Below are 22,447 nucleotides of genomic sequence, written 5' to 3'. Positions count from 1 at the left end.
TCGGGTCACCCACCGGCAGTGTGTAGGAGTTGTTGCCAGTGGCCTGTGGCTGCTGGGAGGGTGGGCCAGGCCCGCCCTGTGGCTATACTCCTGGCGGGATCAACACTAAATATGGCGTTTCCTCCTAAATCCTTAAAGCAGGGTATTGCCTAAGAACATGGTGTTGGATCGGTCACAGGTCTGCGGTTCACTGGCTAGTCTCCTGCCCCTCCTGTTCTGGGGCAGGAGACTAGCAGAGCCAACAGCTTCACATAGACAGCCTGTAACTCCCATCAATGATCCATGCACTTTCTCACTGCCTGGAGGAGGGGTGTGCTCCAGTCGGAGGAGGGGCTTCCCGCCCTGCTACCGCAAAACACGTCAGGTATTTTTTATTTTTTGCTTGTTAGCACACGCGTTATCTATTTTTAAAGACATATGTTTTGGAGGGGACATGGATGGAGAGTGAGCGCCCCCAAATTCCTGCGTTATCCAGCTGGTGTGTTAGAATTAGCGTGCCTAAATGGATAACCCAGGGTTAACATGGGAGTTCTGAGCATGCTAAGTTTTTGCAGGTACCATTTGCTAATGGAAACATTACTGCACAACCTGTAAAAAGAAAACCCCCTATAGAGGAACCACTTTAAATCTGGGCTTGGTGCGTAAATGTCCGCCTTAGAATGCGCTAAGTCCAGATTTCACCTTAGACAAAAGTCCCAAAATTTCCTCCTGCCAAATATTCCTTTTTGCTCTTTTTTGGGTTCATATAGTTTTGGGGTTTTTTTTTTAGAGAGATCTGATTCTTGGTTTCAAAAGAGATCCTCCCGTAGACTGGGAATCTTTTTATCCGGTTGACGAGAGGTGTACCTAGATCAGGGCTGAGGCCCTTAGCTCCCTCCTCACCTCCAGGCATTGTTGCAAATCAATCTAGTCTTTCAAAAATGTCCTGAAGCCCACCCCCACCTCATAGGAACCGCACAGTTGTCCCCTAGGTATTGTAAAGCTGAAGGATAAGGGAAGGGTTGGCGGTCTGCTCTCCTGTTCCTCAGGAACTGCTTTGAATTTTGGAAATAGAGAGCTATAACTTGCAAGTAAGGAAATTGCTCTTACAAATTCACTTTTTCACTCTTCTCTCCCCCCCTCCCCCGGATTTACCCAACCCATTCAGGTTGTGAGATGAACGTTCACAAGCGGTGTGTCCAAAACGTGCCCAGTCTGTGCGGTGTCGACCACACAGAGCGGCGTGGGCGACTGCAAATCAAGGCAGAGGCACTGGGCCCGGAGGAGATACAGGTCACAGGTGAGCCTGGGTGGTGGCCAGGGGACAGTGAACTAGGACAAACAGAGAAGTCAAAAGAGAAGGACATAGAGAATGGCGTCCTGCTGTTCCTTGTCGGTAAAGGTGATGTGCTTTAGATAGAAAGAAGGATGGACTCGGGGATGCAGGTTCAAATTCTGCTCTGCCACTCAGTAACCTTGTAGGGGCTTTATTTCTTTGTGTTTTAGTAGGGAGCTTATGAGTTTCACTCTCTCGCTAGTAAGGCCTCTATCTTGCGCTTAAAATAAACCTTTATTTTAAATGGTTTTGGGAAAATCCAGCAGGGCTGGCCTTTCTCTGGTGACACAGCTCCATCTGGTGGAGGAACTGCATTTGCTTAATTTGTAGGGTGGATAATTTGAATCCTGGGTAGGGAACGGTAGCAAGCTGACTTCAAGCTTAACGGCAGGGCCAGATTTTCCTATAGGCTAACTAGGCTTCAGCCTAGGGCCTTAAGATCCGTGTCACATTTTTTTATAAAGGTTAGTACCAATAACAACATGTTTCATTTAACATATTGATATATATCACAGTAATGATGTATTTTATTATCTCTCATGTAATTTACAAACTTAAAAATGGGAGGTGAAAGGGCCTCATAAGTGGAATAGCCTAGGGCCTCTTTTCATCTAAATCCGGCCCTGCTTAACGGGCAAGGTCAAGACTTTAAATCCCCACTTCTCCCACTGACGCTCCTTTTGACCTCAGTCTCCCTTACAGCTTTGAACTGTAAGCTCTGTGGGGTAGGGAGACACCTGCCTCACCAGAATTGCAACATGCCTTGAACTCTGGCGCAGAAAAGCAAGCAGTCGCATTTAAAATTCATATAGCGACATAGTTCATGACAGCAGATAAAGTCTCGAACGGTCCATCCAGTCTGCCCGACTAGAGAATGACACGTGAACGTATTTTTCCCCCCGTCCCTGCGAGTTCTTTTCCTGTCCCTGCCCTGTTCCTGCACACTCCGTCCTCATCTGCACAAGCCTCAAACATTTTAAAAATCATAAGTGTTCAAGGCTTGTACGGTTAAGGCTGAGCTTACAGGAACGGGACAGTGACAAAACACTTGGGGACCCAATTTCTTAATCAGTTTTCCTTCTGTCCCAAGCCCGATGCCCCAGAAGCCAATTGGTACAACTGGGTAAACCTCTCTGAGACTACCTATCGCTCTCTGGCTCCTCTGTCTACTAAGGCTGTCTCCTACTCCTAGTATCTTCCGTACCACAGAGAACTGAAGCAGAAATGCTGAGAACTGGAGCGTAAATAGAAAAAAAAAAAATCTAAATCCCCTGCGGATAGACAGTACTGGAGGGACAGTATTAGATTCTATAACACAGTATTAAAAAATGCAAGGAAGAATTTTTTTTTTTTTTTTAATAAATTCTTTATTCATTTTTTAAAACTTTCAATACGTGCAATACAGGATAAAATCATTTTACACTTTACCGTCATTTAACATTCTAGCAGAGGGTAATTCAGCTCATATATTTCTCCCCTCCCCATACCCAACAATTATTTTCAATCATAAGAAAACAAAAAGTTCCTCCCTCCTCCCCCAACTTGGACGTGTATGCTCCAAGGGAAAAAGTAATATTCATTCTTTACAATATTTTGTTAATGGCTCCCAAACATCCCTAAATTTCTGAAAATGCCCCTGCTGTATGGCTATTACCCGCTCCATTTTAAAGATGTGGCATAAAGAATTCCACCAAAAATTATAACTCAGCCGGTCCCAATTTTTCCAGTTTTTCGTAATATGCTGTATGGCAACCCCTGTCATAATGAGTAAAAGTTTATTATTATTAAAAGATATTTGGCTCTTAGCTCTCATGGATGTACCAAATAACACAGTATCATATGATAATGCCACTGGATTTTCCAGTAAATTATTTACTTGACCCCAAATGGATTTCCAAAAGCTAAGTACCAATGGACAATAGAATAGTAGTGTTTTTCAACCTTTTTACACCTATGGACCGGCAGAAATAAAAGAATTATTCTATGGACCGGCATTGGTCCATGGACCGGCGGTTGAAGAACACTGGGCTAAGTCGTGGGCCGGACCCCGTCCATCTCTACCCAATCTCCACCCCAGACCCCGCCCCCATAATAGTATTAATTGCACCTTGCACGTCCTGTGCCTCAGCTGGAAGCCTTCCCTCTGACGTTGCAACGTCAGAGAGAAGGCTTCCGGTTCAGACGCAGGATGCCCGTAGGAGCCGCTGCCCGTGGCTTTGTGCACCAAATCAGTTAGGAAGAGGGAGCTGGCTCGAAGATAACGCCGCATCGATCGCACCGTGGACCAGCGGTTGAAGAACACTGTTTTGGGCCTGATGCACGTGCTGGCCCTGTGGACTGGCAGGAACTTTCTGTGGACTGGCACTGGTCCCTGGACCGGTGGTTGAAGAACACTGATCTAATGACCCAGCTTCAAGATGACAATGCCAGCATCTATTAGACTTAGAATTTCTACGGTGATAAAATCATCAGATCCTCTAAAAACGACTCCTCTATACTCCCCTCCTCTCCAGCAGCGGACGACCTAGCAAAATTTTTCAATGAAAAGGTTGCTCCTGTAAGAAGCTCTTTTCCATCAGCGACACTAACCCTATCCCAGTAAACAGATCCTGGACAGTCTTTGAGCATATATCCGAAGCCCAGGTTTCAAAATTAGGCCACAAATTAAGATCTTGCAAATGTACCCTGGACCCATTTCCTTCTTACCTATACGAGAAAATTCCCACGCAGGTTATTTCATCTCTCACCAGACTTATAAACTCTGCCTTACTATCAGGCCTATTTTCTGTAGACATTGCCCTGACCCCATTACTGGAAAAAACCGATCTAGACCCATCTTCACCGTCCAGCTATCGTCCTATAGCGAATATTCCTGGCCTGACCAAAATGCTAGAGTCTATCATATCTACTCAGCTCTCATTTTATTTAGAGAGATTCTCCATTCTTTTACCTTGCCAATATGGCTTCAGACCCAACTTCAGCACCGAATCCCTACAGGCCTCATTAATTTCAAAGGTTCAACAACTACACACTTGTGATAAGTTTGCTATCCTATTACAGTTTGATCTATCTGCAACCTTTGATGTTGTCCACCACAATATTCTAATATACCAACTTTTTGTGATAGGCATTGATTCCACAGTCTTCGACTGGTTCTCAAAATTCTTACGTTCTCGCTCATACACTGTTAATATGAATGGCACCATGTCTTCTCCTTGGAAACCGTTATGCGGAGTCCCGCAGGGATCACCTCTGTCCCCTATTCTTTTCAACATCTATATGTCTACTTTGAAATTTTTCCAACTATCTCCCTCTGAAACCTTATACACATATGCAGATGACATCCTTGTCCTTCTTGAGATAGATTTGAATCTTACCAACCTCACTGAGAATATAACAGCATGCAAGGGAGGGCTGGTAATGGGTGAAAGTAGCCAAGAGAAGGACTTAGGGGTACTGGTGGACAAAACAATGAAGCCATCAGCACAGTGCGCAGCGGCCTCTAAGAAGGCAAACAGAATGCTAGGTATTATCAAGAAAGGTATTACAACCAGAACGAAGGACGTTATCCTGCCATTGTATCGGGCGATGGTGCGCCCGCATCTGGAGTACTGCATCCAATATTGGTCGCCGTAACTTAAGAAGGATAGGGTGATGCTCAAGAAGGTTCAGAAAAGAGCAACGCGCTTGATAAAAGGTATGGAAAACCTTTCATACGCTGAAAGATTGGAGAAGCTAGGGCTCTTTTCCCTGGAAAAACAGAGACTTAGAGGGGATATGATAGAAACTTATAAGATCATGAGGGGCATGGAGAGGGTGGAGAGGGACAGATTCTTCAAACTTTCAAAAACTACAAGAACGAGAGGGCATTTGGAAAAATTGAGAGGGGACAGATTCAGAACCAATGCTAGGAAGTTCTTCTTTACCCAAAGGGTGGTGGACATCTGGAATGCGCTTCCAGAGGATGTGATAGGACAGAGGACGCTTTTGGGTTTCAAGAAGATATTAGATGATTTCCTGAAGGAAAAGGGAATAGAATGGTATAGCTAGAGGATTATCGTACAGGTCCTGGACCTGATGGGCCGACGCGTGAGCGGACTGCTGGGTGCGATGGACCTCTGGTCTGACCCAGCAGAGGCACTACTTATGTCCTTATGTCATAACGAAACTCCAATCCTGGGCCCTCACTATATAAATGAAGCTGAATGAGTCCAAAACAAAATTACTTTGGCTTGGTCCAAAATTAGATCAGCTACCCACACTCATTTCATTACCTTCTGGTCCCACACTGCAGATTGAATTCTCAAGCAAAGTTTTGGGCATCATTATTGACTCTACACTTTCATTTAACGACCACCTCAACACTCTGGTAAAAAAATGTTTTTTTTTTAGTCTCCACATGTTAAGAAAAGTGAGATCCTGCTTCCACCAACAACATTTTGCTGTCCTTGTACAATCAATCATCCTTTCCAGGCTGGACTACTGCAACTCCATCTATCTAAGTCTAACCAAGAAAAGTCTCCAAAGACTTCAGCAAATCCAAAATACTGCGGCTAGGTTGATCTTCGCAAAAAGCAAATTTGATCATGTTTCCCCGCCTCTGTCAAAACTTCACTGGCTTCCAGTAATTTCTAGGGTTCACTTTAAGGGTGCCTGCCTAACATTCAAGATCTTGTATGGCACTTTTCCTCCTCTAATTCAACTATCTTGGAATTCTACGAGACCTGACACTACCAGATCCATCCAAAAACTTAAACTATCTTTTCCCTCATTAAAAGGCGTTATCTATGCTGGAAAATTAGGAAAATCTCTTTTCTTCAAAATCACTGAGTTTTGGAATAACCTTCCTGCCCTGCTGCGGAATCTGGGATCCTTCCAATTATTCCGAAAGCATCTGAAAACTTGGCTATTCTCAAAAATGTAAATCTCGCTACCCTCTTTATAATCACTAATTCTTGTTATGTTTTTCCTTCCTTATATTAAAGTTCCTGTAAACTGTGCCGAGCTCCTCCTCTATGGAGAGGATGCGGTATATAAACTTAAGGTTTAGTTTAGTTTAATTTTCTCTGCCCGACGTTCACACTCAATATACATTCATGTTTAAATGGTCTTTTCTATAATATTTCTGGGCAGTAGACCATAGGTAAACATGTTCTGCAGAATTGTAGTAACCTTGCTCTAATCCCTTTTCCCTTGAGGAAGCTTAATGGTCTTTCTGGGATGGAGTGATAGAATGGGTTCAGACAAGGTTAAAGGTGGCATCAAAATAAAGTGGATGAAAAGCCAGCTGCATATGCAAATCAAACCACCAGCTGTTTTTGCATCTGGTTGGGGGGTTTTATTTTAGCACTTCCGGTGGTTTTCTGCCTCTTCTATAATATCCCATCAAAAGAAAGTGAACTGCAGTGCTCCAGGCCGGAGGGGGAAGGCCGAGTGGGGTCCTGGCTTTACCCCCTACCCTGTAGCCCTCAAACCTACATATAACAATTGCCTGACTGCATGAAATCTGAAAAAGTCTTCACCAACTGACGGGCTGAGCTGAGCCCACGAGAGAGCTGGCAGAGGACGGTGGCACCGTGGCCTGGCTATAGTGTCCCTGCGTTGTGATTGACGGGTTAGTGTGTGTGGCCCATGTGAGTGTGTGAGGGGAGCTTGTGATAAGCGCAGCTGCTGCCTGGGCTGTGTGTGGTCCCTCCTCCCTCTTCTGTGTGGGTGGCGGGGGAACTGTTGGCAGTATTTTGCATTTCACTGTGTTTGTTTTAGAAAAACAGGCTTCAGTGAACTTTTGGTTTTGGTTTTTTTTTAAGCGTTCTGTGAAACACTGATCCATAAACTCTCTCCCGTGCAGCGACTGTCAGGAAGGCAGGCAGAGAGTCTTATTTCTCATTGTTTCTCTGTCTTCCTTCTGCACAATACTGAACAAGGCTGGCTTAACCATCATGCAAACTAGGCAGCTGCCTACGGTGGCAGCTTCTTAAGAGCTGCCATCAAAACACAATAAATAGATCCCGACAACCTTCAGCACGTCGGGAGGGTGGGCAATTTCCAAATTGCACATTTATTTGCGTAAATGGCTTTTTTGAATTTTCAAGGAAAACCAGAGAGATTGGTGAAGGGACTGAACACATCAACCTAAGGAACAAATGTAATTTTATTGTAAACGAAGATAAGTTAAAAACATATCATATATGTAAAGTCAAGCCTTATGTAAAATCCAAGTCTTGTTGATTTAATGGACCCTACACTGTCCGTGTTTCGGCTTCGGTAGAAAAGCCTTCCTCAGGGGTCGGCCCAGTGGGTTGCGCTCAATAAGAGGCTGGAAAAACAGGGTCAAAATGATCATATAGTCAAAAACGCACTGGAAATCTGTTTTTAAGTTATTTTCGTTTACAATAAAATTACATTTATTCCTTAGGTTGATATGTACTGTCCCTTGTTTATCCGTGGTGTTTTCTTCCTTCCGTTTGGTCTGTTTTTTGGGGTTTTGTGTTTTGTTTTGTTTTTAATTCTCCCCAGTTACCTAGGTACATACAAAACAAATTTTAATACTTACAGGTGCCATGTCCTTACATTTAATTTTGTTCTGTGCTGGGTGATGCTGTGGAACTTAATTATGAAAAGCTTGGTGTGTAGAGCAGGACAAATATTGGCCAGCTTTTCATGCTGCAGGGTTTGCACGAGCTGTCCCTGATAACTGGAAGAGCTCGTGGAGGTTTTAACGAGTGCGCTGATGTATCTGATCAGATCCTTCGAGATGGGAGGGGTCCTGTGAGACTGTAGAAAGGCAGTGCTACCTGAACCGATGGACGGTGACTTATTTACAGCCCACTGGGGGCAGTGTGGCTTAACTTTTTCGATTGGGTGACCAGAGAATTAGATTGAGAGTACACAGCAGATGGAATCTTGCTTGAATTTCAAGCAACGCTTTGGAAATTGTCCCACATAGAAGACTCATGAATAAACAGAGCAGCCTGGGCTGGTAGATGAATTTTGAGACCGACTGTGGTAGATGACAAGAGTGTGGCAGCGGAGGAAGTTCACCTAGGGAGGAGAGAAGTGATCAGTGGAGCACTACAGGGATCTCAGCTTGGTGCTGGTTCTCTTCAGAATTTGTATGGGGGAAGGAACTGGGAGGTGATAAGATTGCTGCAGATCTTATCATCAACCCATAATAAAGACCTCGTGACAGTTACAATAAGATAGGTTTATTAGCAATAAGCAAAAGGCAACTCACATGGAAATAACATTGTACAGCATATTGGCTATAAGGATAACATACATACGAAAAAGCAATCTGATGTTCTTTTTGGGGTTGACTCCTCTCTCTTCTCTCCTCCTTCTTCTCTTATGCCATCCAGCATGTCACTTATATACTTTATTTCAGTAGCTTACGGTACCTCCTAGTTACTCACTTCTCATTGGTTTGTCACATATGTCATTTTTATTGGCTGAATGGTCTATATACTTATCATGGAGCCATACTGAAGCGTGACGTCACCTGGTGCCAAAACTGACCTTTCTATATTTCCCTGACAAATGCATTCCCAATACTAAGGCAATAATTTCTGAGAGCAAGCCCCCACCTTCCTGAGTTACACTGTCCTTCGTTAGTACTTCTTAGGAGAACTTTTTATCATGTACTGTACTGTTCTGAAAAGTTCCAAAACAGTGATGCTACAGTCAGGAGATCTGACTGCTGGTTTCTGGAGCAAAGGTGAATCTCTCTCTTACTGGCAGAGAGGAAAATGACTGCTTAGAAGTTTGAATTCATATGCACAATGTCTCTCTTAGAAATATAACTATTTGGGGTTCTCGGGGTCTTCGCCTACAATATATGCAGGTCTTATGCTTGTGTCTTCTTCCGCCTACATTTTCATGCAGGTCTTACTCCTGATTCTCCCTTAGAGGGGGGTCATGGTAGGCAGGTGAGATTGTTACAGACTGATTGCAATGCATCAAAGGTATCAATCAGACACAAACACAAATCCTTCAGAGGAAAGAATGTTCTGGAACAAGAGAGGTTGGAGGTTTCAGGCGATGGACACAGAGGATTCTCGGTGGTGAGAGAGTGAGGGGTAAAGCTCAGGATGGAAACAGAGAATCACTCTGGTTGTGCAAAGGTTAATAGCTCTGCTCCATCAAGAAAATTGGGGAAAGATCTCTCCTCATATCGCAGGCATCGAGCCCCCTCTAAGATCTCATTCTCCTTTTCTCTGGCTTTTTCCAAAACTGTCTTTCTTTCCCTCCTCTCTCTCTCCCCATCTCTTTCTTATCTTCTGCCCACCCACGTGAAGGACTGGAAGAGCGCCAACCTTCAATAGCACAGGCGCTGCAACCCTGGGAATTTGGTGGGGGGGTAGGGATTACTTCGTTCAGCTCTAAAAGGGGAGAAGGGATGGGACGCTTTCTACCCACTGTTTGGGGTTGACAGAAATTTTGCTTTCATAGGATATTTAAAATGAATCTTAGCGCAGTGTCTCCACGTGGGTCGGTGGCCTAATCTTTCCTCCATCCTATCCGCCCTTTGACAAATGAAAGGTTTGGCTCCAGAAAGACTGACCTATTTTTTTTTTCTTTTCTGATTCGGCCAACTTGGCAGTGGGCGAAGCTCGTAACCTGATCCCCATGGACCCGAATGGACTTTCTGACCCTTATGTGAAACTGAAGCTGATTCCAGATCCAAAGAATCTCAGCAAGCAGAAGACCCGAACCGTGAAGTCCACTCTGAATCCAATCTGGAACGAAACCTTTATATTGTAAGATATAGAATGGTATTCAGGACACTCTCTCTCCCCTCGGAACCAGTACTGACCCAGTCAGTGTCCCTGCAGGGGACACTCTTTCTCCCCTTACCTGGTACTGATCTAGTATCTGAGCATGTGATGTGTTTTGTTGCTTTTCAGACCCGATAAAGTTTCTTTCTGCTCATTTGGGCCCCTGGTTTAGAACCAAAGCTGAAACCCTGGTATCCTGAGTATTTATTTGTAGCTTCTCAGGAATATTTCCTCGGTGAGGACCCATCACTAGATGTGCTTCCAGAACCTTCTTGCTGCAGGTGCTAATTTCAGCCACCAGGGGCTGCCACAGCTCAGTAAGCTAAAATCCCCCTCCCCAAGCCCCTTCTGGGGCTATGAGCGCTGACTCTGCTTCATTCTCGGCCCCCTCTCCAGCATAGCAGGGGTGCAGAGGTCCAGAGTGGAGAATCGAATCCTTGTAGCACTACGCTATGCAATACTGCCACTGATATGAGTGCTGAAAATAACTGTGTAGGAGAAAAACCACTTGGTAAAGGGCTTGTTGCGGTCTTACTATTTTTATCAATCCCCTTGCTAAATCATTTTAATGTGCGCCCCCCTCCCCTTCTTTTTATTGGGTGATCTGAAGCTCTCTGAAGCCAGGAGATCTGGACCGCCGGGTGTCTGTGGAGGTGTGGGACTGGGACCGCACCTCTCGCAATGACTTTATGGGCTCCATGTCCTTTGGTGTTTCTGAGCTCTTGAAGAACGGTGTCGATGGCTGGTAAGAACTCTCTCTCTCTTTCCCACCCCCTACTGTCCACGTCCTTCCTTTCTCACCATGAGTAGTTGTCTTTGGTGATTCCCCCTTCTCCGCTTCTCCTCACCCCTCAGTGCATTGGCCCTTATTGGGAAGCTCAAATTACACCAAGGTCATTTGAAGGGCAGCAGTCTTAACTTCACTCTCTCTTTCTCTATCTTTTCTGTCTGTTTGGTGTATGTTTTTCCTCTCTTGTCTCCCTTTAAAAAAAATATTTGGGTTTCTGTGCCCCCTGGTCTTTCATTTCTCGTCACTTACTTTCCCATCTTCTTTCTCTCACTTTCTGCCTCTTCCCTCCCTTCTCCTCTTCTGGTATCTCTCAATTCTTACTTTTCAACCTTTCATGTCCTCTTGCTCTTACCGTCACTGTTCATCTGTTATTTTCTTGGTCTCGTTGGATGTCGTCACGTTGATCCCATCCTACCCATCTCGTGTCTTCCTCCGTTGTCCGTTGTTCCGTTGTCTCTTCCCCTCCCCTCAGGTATAAGTTACTAAACCAGGAGGAAGGTGAATATTACAATGTCCCAGTTCCCGATGACGCTGAGGACTTTGGACTCCGACAAAAGTTTGAGGTACAGAGTGGGGGTGAGGGGGTGGGGTTGTTCTTAGCCCCTCCAGTTTCAGTTTCCCCAGACACTTTCCACACCCTTCTACTGCTGACCTTTTGGTTGGGGGGGGGGGTAGCTAGGAACAAGTCACATTAGGTTATTCTTACAAAAGTTGGTACAAGGGGGCTTGGGTGTGGCAGTGGAGGGATGGGGAGAGGGACAACAAAGTCACGTGTTTGATGGGAAGATTATACTGCCTTAAAGACCCTCACCCCCCAAGAGAAGCCAATTTGGTTTTGTACCCCAAGTTCACAATTTTCATGACTATTCTCATACTCCTGACTTACTGAGATTTGCCAACTCCTAGTTGTTCAATTGAGAAGAGACTGAAGTAGGTGGTGGATAAGTAGGTGAATTTCTCATAACAGGATCTCCAGTGAGCTTCTGTATTTTGGTTTCTCTTTAGCTTTCATCATCCCACTTTTCAATTTTCTTTTCTCCTTCTTCATCTCTATACTCTTCCCCTCTCTTGTTCGGGCACCTGCTGACCCTTGTGCTTTCTCTTTTCAGGCCTGCAATTTTCCCATGGAATTTTATGAGGTAATTTAAAAACAATTCACCAACATTTGTCGTTGATGAGTTTCTTACAGATTTTGGACCATATTTGTGAATAGGGAAGGGTAATTTTGGATTCTGCCCCTAGTGCTTGAAGGCCCAGTTATTACTCTGTACCTGTGAACTTGAAAGCACATTTTCCAAGTGCCTAAACATTAGGGTTACCAGATTTTACTTTAGTAAAATCCGGACCCTTAGACCAACCCCCAGGATTGCCCAGTTCCACCCCCCAAATCCTGCCCTAGCTCCCCCTCCCCCCTGCCAGCTCTCGTTGAGCAGGACAGCATCTGCGCATGTGTGGATGTGACATGATGACATCACATGCGCATGCACATGATGTCATGCGTGGATGCCTCCTGCACAATGCGATTTTGAGGAAGCTTTTCAAAACCATCTGAACCAGGCAAGTTTGGGGGGGGTCACCAGGAGAGGGGGATGAAGTGATGAAGAACATGGGCTGCAGGAGAGAAAGGTCACTGGAGCAGTGGGCGGGCAGTGTCACGAGGGGGATGGGGAATGGAATGATGAAGAACATGGGCGACAGAAGAGAGGCTGCCGGAGTGGATGGCAGCAGTTGGGGTAGAAGAGACAAGAGATGCCAGCGCTGGGGAGGAGGGTGGAAACTTGCACCAAAGCATAAGTGGGGTTCTATGTGGAAGGTGAAATGGTGCCTATGGAGGTGAGGGGAAGGGAAGAGATATGGGAGGAGATGGTGCCCATAGAGAGGATGAGAGATGGGGGGGGGGGTCAATGAGGAGGAGATGGTGCCCCTGGAGAGGAGGGAAAGAGGAGAGAAGAGAGATGGGAGGAGATGGTGCTCATGGAGAAGAGGGGAAGCAGAAACAGGAGATGGTGTGTATGGAAGCGAGGGAAAGCGAATGAGAAGGAAGAAGATAGTACCCATGATAGGAAAGGAAGAGATGGATACTAGATAGATTTGAGAAGGAAAAAGAGACATGGAAGACTGTTGAATGCCAAAGATGGATATAGGTTACAAAAAAGGAAGTTTGACTTCAATAGAAAACTGTCTTTGGAGAGTGATCAGTTATGTATGTAGAGCGCTCAGAGATATGAAACTCTGAAGGGAAGGCTAAAAAGCCACCCTTACAAAAAGAGTTCACCTTCCAGTCATTGCAACCTCTTATGTTACTGATCACTCTCTGAGACTAGATGGAAAAGTTATATATATCTTGTACTTCTTTAATCATTCAAAAATACTGAGAGTAATATTTTCTCTTCGTATTTCAAAGCATGATTTTCAAAGTTACTTGGTACAGTAAGTTGTAACAAGTCGATTAAACTTCGTGAAATGCAGTCACGTCTATAAATAAAGAATTTTAGCATATTAAGTGTGGGTCCAACTTCATACTCACACTATTAATGCAGTGTTATAGTTTTCAGTGGGCAAATCGTGAAGGACAAACGCATAAAAACAGTACATACCACTGCTGAATGTCGATGCTAGCTCTGAGGATTCCAACTGAACTCTTTTTGTAAGGGTGGCTTTTTAGCCTTCCCTTCAGAGTTTCATATCTCTGAGCGCTCTACATACATAACTGATCACTCTCCAAAGACAGTTTTCTATTGAAGTCAGTCTTCCTTTTTTGCAACTTATACTCTTTTCTGACTTCCATCTTGATATTCACAACCCCTGATTTTTCTTAAGAAATATGGATAGAGGGCAGGAAGGTGAAGGAGGGACAAAAAAGATACTGAACAGACAGCAGGCCCGAGATACAGAGTTCAGAGCACAAGGAAGCAGAACCAGAGAGTGGAATGAGATGATTAGAAAGATAAATGATTTTACTTTTAATGTAAGTAATTGAAACATGTAGGATTTGATTGAGGTTGAGGGGTGGTAGATTCAAGAGCAATGTTAGGAAATTCTACGTTACGGAGAGGGTGGTAGATGCCTGGAATGCGCTCCCGAGATAGGTGGTGGAGAGGAAAACGGTGACTGAGTTCAAAGAAGCGTGGGATGAACACAGAGGATCTAGAACCATAAAATAATAGTAAATATTGAACTAAGGCCAGTACTGGGCAGACTTGCACGGTCTGTGTCTGTATATGGCCGTTTGGGGGAGGATGGGCTGGAGAGGGCTTCAATGGCTGGGAGGGTATAGATGGGCTGGATTCAGTTTTGACAGAGATTTCGGCAGTTGGAAACCAAGCACAGTACCGGATAGAGCTTTGGATTCTTGCCCAGAAATAGCTAAGAAGGAAAAATTTAAATTGAATCAGGTTGGGCAGACTGGATGGACCATTCGGGTCTTTATCTGCCATCATCTACTATGTTACTATGTTACAATTGCTATCTATATATTGCACTGTATAAGAGGAAGTTTGAGGAGGGGGACTTTATGCAATTAATAATTTTAATTGCGATTAATCATGCAATTAACATTTTAAATCAATATACAGCCCTAATTTGAATATTGTCCATCCTAAAACAAAGGGCTGAAAGTAGAGAAAGGCATGTACTTGAGTGACATTCTTCTCAGATGGAGTAGTAAATGCATGGAGTGTGGGGTGGGTGACAAAAATGATAATTGGAATTCACAAGAGCCTGTAATGGGCATATATAATTCTCATCAGTAGGGCAGTGAAGGGTGACACTGGGGTGGGCACAGAGGATCCTCAACAATGGGAGCATCAAACTGAAATTCAGAGAGAATGGAAGGTAAAACCACAGGGTCGATCTAGTCTATCCTGATCTTAGGCTTTGCTCTCATAACTGAGAACTTTCTGTGTGCATCTCAGACCCTTGTGAATTTCAGTATTGTTTTTGCCCTCGCAGTGTCCCCTGAGAGATTATTCCATGCATTTTCCATATTTTGGGGGTATAAATATTTCCTTATTTCACTCCTGGGTTTACTTCTGTGGAGCCTCAGTTTGCTTTCTGATGAAAAATGTTTGCTGTAGAGAACATTCTGGAAGGCCTAGTAGAGTCTTCAGCACACAACGCTTTAACTTACATTTTCCCCATGATTTCCTGGGGTTTGCTTGGTTGGATTCTCATCTTCTGTGAGGTCAACAAAGAACCCTTGAGAGGACACATGTAACCCACCTGAGCCCTTAGCCAACTTGCATGGGAGTATCCCCAAATCACATTTTTTAAAAATGTCTCATTTTTTGGAGGAAGTGCTGGGAACATTTGGGGGATCCAACTCCTCAATAATCGTATTATAGGTGATTTTTTATGGCTCTATGCCAGTGCTAATGTTGGGTGTTTAAATCATACTGCTGTCTTCATCCAACAGAGGGCAGCATTGGCATACATAGGGAAAAGACTCCCATATAATGTGATCATTTATTTTTCATCAAAACGGGACATCTATTAATTGTCAGTCCCGCCCCCAATCCTGCCCTAGCCCCACCCCAATCCCACCACCAAACCTGCCCTCAATTTCTTCCATTCATTACCCCCCCCCCCACACACAAAGCACAATATACGCAGAGAAAATTATATAATTTAATATATATATTAAATATAAATTATAATTTATATTTGGGGGGTTTTCAAAGATGTCAAGGCATATGACTTTAAAATATACAATGTCACCTCAGTAACTATAGAAAACTAGACAAATATAGTGCAAAATATAGACAGCAGATATAAATTCTCAAAACTGACACATTTTGATCATTAAATTGAAAATAAAATAATTTTTCCTACCTTTGCTGTCTGGTGATTTCATGAGTCTCTGGTTGCGTTTCCTTCTGACTGTGCATCCTTTCTGCACTCAGGCCCAACAATTGTCCCTTTCTATTCCCTCCCTCCTTCCTTCCTATGTCCTTAGTGCTCCCAGTGCCTCCTTCCTAAGTCCTTAGTGCCCTTTCCTTTGTCCTTAGTGCCCCCAGTACCTCCTTCCCATGTCCTTAGTGCCCCTTCCTATAAGTGCCCTCAGTGCCTCCTTCCTGTGTCCTTAGTGCCCCTTCCTATGTCCTTGGTGCCTTCAGTGCCTCCTTCCTATGTCCTTAGTGCCCCCAGATCCAGTGTCGGTTCTCCTTTGTACCTTTGTTCCAGGTCTCCCTCTCTCTTTCCCTCCTCTGTTATGATCTTGCCTCTCTGTTCTTCCTCAGGGTCTCTCCCCCTCTGTCTGCACCTCCCATAGTCCTGCATCTGCCTCCTGTCTTTCCCCTTTGGTCCAGGCCTTTCTCTATCTAGTCTTTCTTCTACTTACACCCCCCTTTCTCTGCCTTTTTCTCTCCTTCCTTCCTCCCTCCCTCCTTCCTATGTCCCCTTCACTGCCTTCCAGCCTTTGTCCCACCCCCTCCCACGAAGCCTGCCTGCCTCCCTCCCTCCCTGCTACGCCAAAGCCAGCCAGCCTGCCTACCTCCCTCCCTCCCTGCTGCGCCAAAGCCAGCCTCCCTCTTTCTCTCCCTCCAGCACCAATTCAACCCCCTCCCCCTTCTCTTCCGCCGCTGAGAAAAGGAAGGTCCAGGTGCCAGCCCAGAAGCCTTTTTCCTGACGTCAATTCTGACGTTGGAGAGGAAGTTCCGGGCCAGCCAATTGCTGCCTGGCAATGTCAGAATTGATGTTGGGAAGAAGGCCTCTGGGCGGCAAGCAGCGGTGGTGGACCAAGGGGGCGGGGTTGAATTGGGTGCTGGAGGGAGGGAAGGAGGGAGGCTGGCTTTGGCACTGCAGGGAGGGAGGGGAAGCGATCGCCTGTCTCATTGTCCCTGCGCACAGCTTTGGGATTCTGTCCCTGAAAACGGGACATTTCGGCATCCCAAAGCTGTGTGTGGCGACATCGAGACAGGGGATCTAAAAATGGGATGGTCCCATTCAAAACGGGATGTATGGTCACCTTACTACTAAAGAAAAATCTTATATTAGCCAGGAGACTCTTATCAATATGTATTTTATCTTCCCATAAAATACAGTTAATTACTTGCCTGTGTGTGTGAAATCCAGTCCTCATAGGCCTGGTCCATATATTTAAGGAGACCTGATGGCTTTATCATGGTATGTAAGACACTGATCTTGTCCTAATTATTGATGCAGGAGGCTTGAATCTTCCAATTCACTGATCATAGAAACAAAATTAACAAGATAGACTGCATATCTCATACATTTCATGGGATTAAGATCAGGCCTTTCCTTCTAGGGCAGAGCTGAACAAGTGGCTGCAGTTGGCCAACCCTAGTCCAGAGATCACCAAAGGCTTAAACGGGGACTCTACTGGACTGTCTGAACTGTGGAAGCCCTCACATGCTCTCTTATCTCTTGCAGAAAGTGAGGCGGGGTCCTTCACCCAGTCCTAGCCCTACGGACTCCAAGCGCATCAGCTTCTTTGGCACCAACCGTTTCCACATCTCTGATTTCAACTTCCTGATGGTGCTTGGGAAAGGTAGCTTTGGAAAGGTGAGACCTACTGTCAGGCATCTCTTTTAGGAGATGGACCTTTATTTCAGGTTTAGAGGGCCTTTCCAGTATGGGCTTTTTCTCCTGATTCTAGTTCTACATAAAGACATAAAGTCCTGAAGTCCCTCCCAGCCTCATCTCACTATGACACTAGATGATCAGCTCTCGATGTCCCTCCCAACCCTATCTCTGATTATGTCCTAGCTCCTGCCTGGTCCTTCTGATCTCCTATGGTCCCTCCCAGCGCCATCTTTCTCTGATTCTACATATTCACCTGAGGTCCCCGAGACATCTGGGTTTTAATTACGTTGCTTTCAATAGAAGTAAAATCTGGATAGCTCAATCTGTCCTCTCTTCCTTTTTTTTTTTTTTTTTCTGGAGCCATATGGTAACCCTACCTCTCAATCCCATCTTTCTCTGATTCTAGGTCATTCTCTGATGTCCCTCCTAATCCCATCTTTTTTTTTTTTTTTTTCTGATTCTAGCTGATCTCCTGAAGTCCCTCCCAACCTCGCCTTGCTCTGACTCTAGATCTGAGGTCTCTCCCACCTCCATCTTTCTCTGATTCTAGATGACCTCTTGTGAGGTTAAGCAGGGGAAGTGGAGGAGGGAACACTCTGCTTTTGCTAGGTGTTTTACAGTATGTGTGGATCGGCACGGGGCTGTGATATGTCAGCCGAGTCCCATACCCCTAACAATACTGCCCACCCTCTTCATTTTTCTCCTCAACCCTGCCACTCTATCCCACCTGCTTTAATTCCTAGTCTCTTAACCACAGACCTATAATTCTTATGTTAAACTGTAGACATCTCCCCACACAGTGACACTCCTCTCCTTTCCTCGCCAGGTTTCTCACAGTCTCGTCTCTATGCCCCTCATTAATTTTCAAGATTATTCTAAATGGATGTTTGTGCTCTGCCCTCTCCCTGCTTCACTGTAGGCGTGCCTCTCCGGGATCTGATGCTGATCACCGGATTCTGTCTGCTCTGATCCTCTTTCTGGTCCAGTGGCAGGACACCGCGCCAGAGATTCAGTGATTCTGGCTGCTCCTTTTTCTGGAATGAGTGGGAGAAGCGGGAATGAGGGGCAGGGGAGATGCTGAAGGAAGAGATCGGGTGAGGAATTGGGAGGGAAGATGAAAAAAAAAAAAAATCAAAATCGTGACTTCCCCTGAATGATTCTGTAACTGGGAAGGGGGTGGATTAACAGGCAGGGGTGGGATATTTTGGGAGTACAAGAGAGAAAAATGGGGAGATTTGGGGTGATGATTTTGGAACAGTCATGGATTTTTGACCACCACCATCCTGGTGCATTATGGGGTTTGCAGCACTGATTCCAATGGGCAGGAGGAGGGCCTACAGAACCCATGTTGCTTTGGGATATAAGATCAAAACCAGGACTGTCTCCAGTTTACAATTGGGTCTGATTACTTTTGGGGCTGGTAGGAGAGCATGGTTGGGGAGTAGGCATGGAGCAGAAGCCTGTTCCAGGTCTATAAATATGAAATTCAGCATTTCTAAGTAATATCTTTTTAAAAAAAGGTCTTGTAGTTCCTAATAAAAGCTGCAGAATTTTTCACATGGAAGAGAAATGCCCCAGGAGTCACTTGTGTGTGACATGCTTTGACAGAATTTCTCATGTTCCCCTTATTGTACCAATTTTAATTAGGGTGGTTGAAAGAATTGATTGTATCTTTCTGCGAACTAGAAATTAGTATGGAGGGGTGGGTGTGTAAACTAGCCAACTGAAGATTACTCTCGGTCTGTCTGAAAGCATGCGTGGTGTGGAACACCACACTTAACATTTAGCTGTGTTCTGGAGGGGGTGGATGTTTTGGGTGGGTTCATAAAATAACGCACGCAGATTTTAATTTTCCAGTCCACACACCCCTTGCAAATATTTTCACACTTTTTTTTTTTTTTAACATTCTGTTCTCTCAAAAATTAATTCATTAAGGTAGGAGTTGGTTTCACAGATCAAGAGAGCATACATTGTACATGGACGATGTACAATTTTGTAGAAATTTTCAAATTTTAATTAAGAACAAGAAGCCCAAAAAGTCTTGATTGCAATTTGTGAATAATGTAAAAGGGTGTGAAGACTTTTACAAGGCACTTATTTTCCCAGTAAAATCTATTTGTACCAGAAAGCAGACACCGAGATCTGCAGAAACCTGGTGCGTATATAACATGCAGACTTTATCCCAAAGCAGATAGCGTGAAAGTTTTCCCTTCTTACTTGGTCTCTTCTGTGATTATCTAATGTTCTCTGTGCATCCACCCCTCTCCTTGGGGATCCTAGTCATCGCACAGAGATGAGTTCCCCCTCCCACCCCTCTGAAGTCTGTCTCTCTTCTGGTCTTCCTCAAACAGAAGCTGCAACTCCTGGATGCCAGCTAATTACGTCTAGTTGAGTCCCTAGTTGGCCAAGCTTCTTGGAAACCACAAGGTCAAGGCTTATAATTCAAGTGGGGAGGAGGGAGGTGGGGAGTCTGTCCCCTTTCCAGCCCATGTTTCAGCCCAACCACTGAATACATTCTATAAGTCGATATTCAAGGTGATTTAACCTGGCAGGAGTCTTAAATCGCCTTTGAGGGGCTATCGATTGATACTCAATGGAACTTAACTAAGTAGTGTTGTTTACTATTCGAACACAAAGCCAGTGATTTATGTAGCAACATTCAGCAAGTTAACTGTACAAATAGGACTACAGAAAGCTTTGTCCTCTTTATCCAGTTTCACATAGGCGGTTAATATTGAACATTAGCCAACCACATAAATCTGGATATTCATGGGGCCTGTCTCCCCAGGTCACCTTGATGAAGTGTCATGTCTATCCCTCCTCCTCTCTCCAGGTGATGCTGGCAGAGCGCCGTGGCACGGAAGAACTCTTTGCCATCAAAATCCTGAAGAAAGACGTGATCATTCAAGATGATGACGTGGAATGCACCATGGTGGAGAAAAGGGTGCTGGCGCTTCCCGACCGCCCCCACTTCCTGACCCAGCTGCACTCCACCTTCCAGACTGCGGTATGGTAAACCTCGGCGCACTCTCCCCTTCCCATCCAACTTGCTGGAAATACTCCTGGGGGGGTGGGGGGCTGGACATGGAACAGCTACAGCGCGGCTTCTGAATTCTCCACTCTCTCTCTCCTGCAGGACCGGTTGTATTTTGTAATGGAGTATGTGAATGGTGGAGACCTGATGTATCATATTCAGCAGGTTGGGAAGTTCAAAGAGCCCCATGCCATGTGAGTAGGCATGCTTGGCAGACATTCAAAGCGATTTAACTGCCTAGAAACGGCTTGCCTATTCGGGGCTAATTACATAAGAACATAAGAGCTGCCATATTGGGACAGACCGAAGGTCCATCAAGCCCAGTCTCCTGTTTCCAACAGTGGCCAACCCAGGTCCCAAGTACCAGGCAGAAACCCAAAGAGTAGCAACATTACAGAGCTGAGATTGTGGTGTCATAATGTCTCATTCCACCAATGCCTAAGAGCCAACCTCATCAGTGATGTCACAATGGCTCAATTGTCCTAGACTTGGCTCACGTAAGAGCTACCATACTGGAACAGACTGAAGGTCCATCAAGCCCAGTCTCCTGTTTCTAACAGTGGCCAACCCAGGTCCCAAGTACCAGGCAGAAACCCAAAGAGTAGCAACATTCCAGAGCTCAGATTGTGATGCCATACCCACCAATACCTAAGAGCCAACCTCATCAGTGATGTCACAATGGCTTCATTGGCCTACACAATACTTGGCTCACATAAGAACATAAGAGCTGCAGTACTGGGATAGACCGAAGATCCATCACGCTCTGTATCTTGTTTCCACAAATACCTGACATGATCCCAAAGAGAGAAACAGGTTTTATGCCGCTTATCCTAGCCGTCTCAATAATGGCTTATGAACTTCTCCTTTAAGAAAATTATCCAAACTTTTTTAAAACCCTGCTAAGTAAACTGCTTTCACCATATTATCCGACAATGAATTCCAGAGTTTAATTACAGCGGGACAGAAGGAAAATTTTCTAATGAATGAAATTGTAACCCTGATTTCTAATGTATTAGTATTGTAAAACTGCTTAATACTCATCCAATTAGAAAATATTTTCTCCGGTTTGTTTTAACTCTGCTACTTTCATCACATGCCCCCCTAGTCCTAGTATTTCTGGAAAGAGTGAACAAGCGATTCACATCTACCCTTTCCACGCCACTCAGTATTTTATAGACCTCTATCATATCACCCCTGAGCCATCTCTTCTCCAAGTCGAAGAACCCTAGCCGCTTTAGCCTTTCCTTATAAGGAAGCCATCTCATCCATTTTATAATTTTCATCGCCTTTCTTTGTACCTTTTCTTTTTTTCTTTTTACGCCCATCTTTAAAAAGGGATCAAGAGGTGACCCGGGAAACTACAGACCAGTGAATCTGACCTCGCTCCCGGGGAAAATGGCGGAAGCACTGATAAAAGAAAACATCTATGAACATTTTGAAAGAAACGAACTTCTGATAACCAGCCAACATGGTTTCTGCAAGGGGAGATCTTGCCTAATGAACTTATTGCACTTCTTCGAAGGAATTAACAAACGGATGGACAGAGGAGACCCCTTAGACATCATATATCTAGATTTCCAAAAAGCCTTTGACAAGGTGCCCCATGAACGCCTACTCCGGAAACTGAAGAACCATGGGATGGAAGGAGACGTACATAGATGGATCAGAAACTGGTTGGCGGGTAGGAAACAGAAGATAGGAGTGAAGGGCCACTACTCGGACTGGAGGAGGGTCACGAGTGGGGTCCCAAAGGGCTCGGTGCTCAGGCCACTGCTATTTAATATATTCATAAATGATCTAGAAACAGGGACAAAGTGTGAGATAATAAAATTTGCGGACGACACCAAACTATTTAGTGGAGCTCAGACTAAAGAGGACTGCGAAGAATTGCAAAGGGACTTGAACAAACTAGAGGAATGGGCGACGAAATGGCAGATGAAGTTCAACGTTGAGAAATGTAAAGTATTACCTGTGGGAAACAGAAACCCGAG

At 44.8% G+C, this 22,447-nt stretch overlaps 1 protein-coding gene across 1 annotated transcript in view; it reads left to right on the top strand.

Moving 5' to 3' along the window:
* The window catches only part of PRKCG (protein kinase C gamma), an 87,124-nt gene that overhangs the window by 34,929 nt on the left and 29,748 nt on the right, over positions 1-22,447 (top strand). The window contains exons 6-13 of the mRNA XM_033961960.1: positions 1,148-1,279; positions 9,915-10,071; positions 10,700-10,834; positions 11,352-11,442; positions 11,989-12,018; positions 17,270-17,401; positions 20,256-20,429; positions 20,559-20,650. Of these exons, the coding sequence (XP_033817851.1) occupies positions 1,148-1,279; positions 9,915-10,071; positions 10,700-10,834; positions 11,352-11,442; positions 11,989-12,018; positions 17,270-17,401; positions 20,256-20,429; positions 20,559-20,650 (943 nt within the window). The remainder of the gene's footprint in view (positions 1-1,147; positions 1,280-9,914; positions 10,072-10,699; positions 10,835-11,351; positions 11,443-11,988; positions 12,019-17,269; positions 17,402-20,255; positions 20,430-20,558; positions 20,651-22,447) is intronic.

The sequence above is a fragment of the Geotrypetes seraphini genome, chromosome 10 (genome assembly GCF_902459505.1).
Source record: "Geotrypetes seraphini chromosome 10, aGeoSer1.1, whole genome shotgun sequence".
Taxonomy (NCBI): Eukaryota; Metazoa; Chordata; class Amphibia; order Gymnophiona; family Dermophiidae; genus Geotrypetes; species Geotrypetes seraphini.
This window is presented reverse-complemented; position numbering and strand designations above follow the sequence as displayed.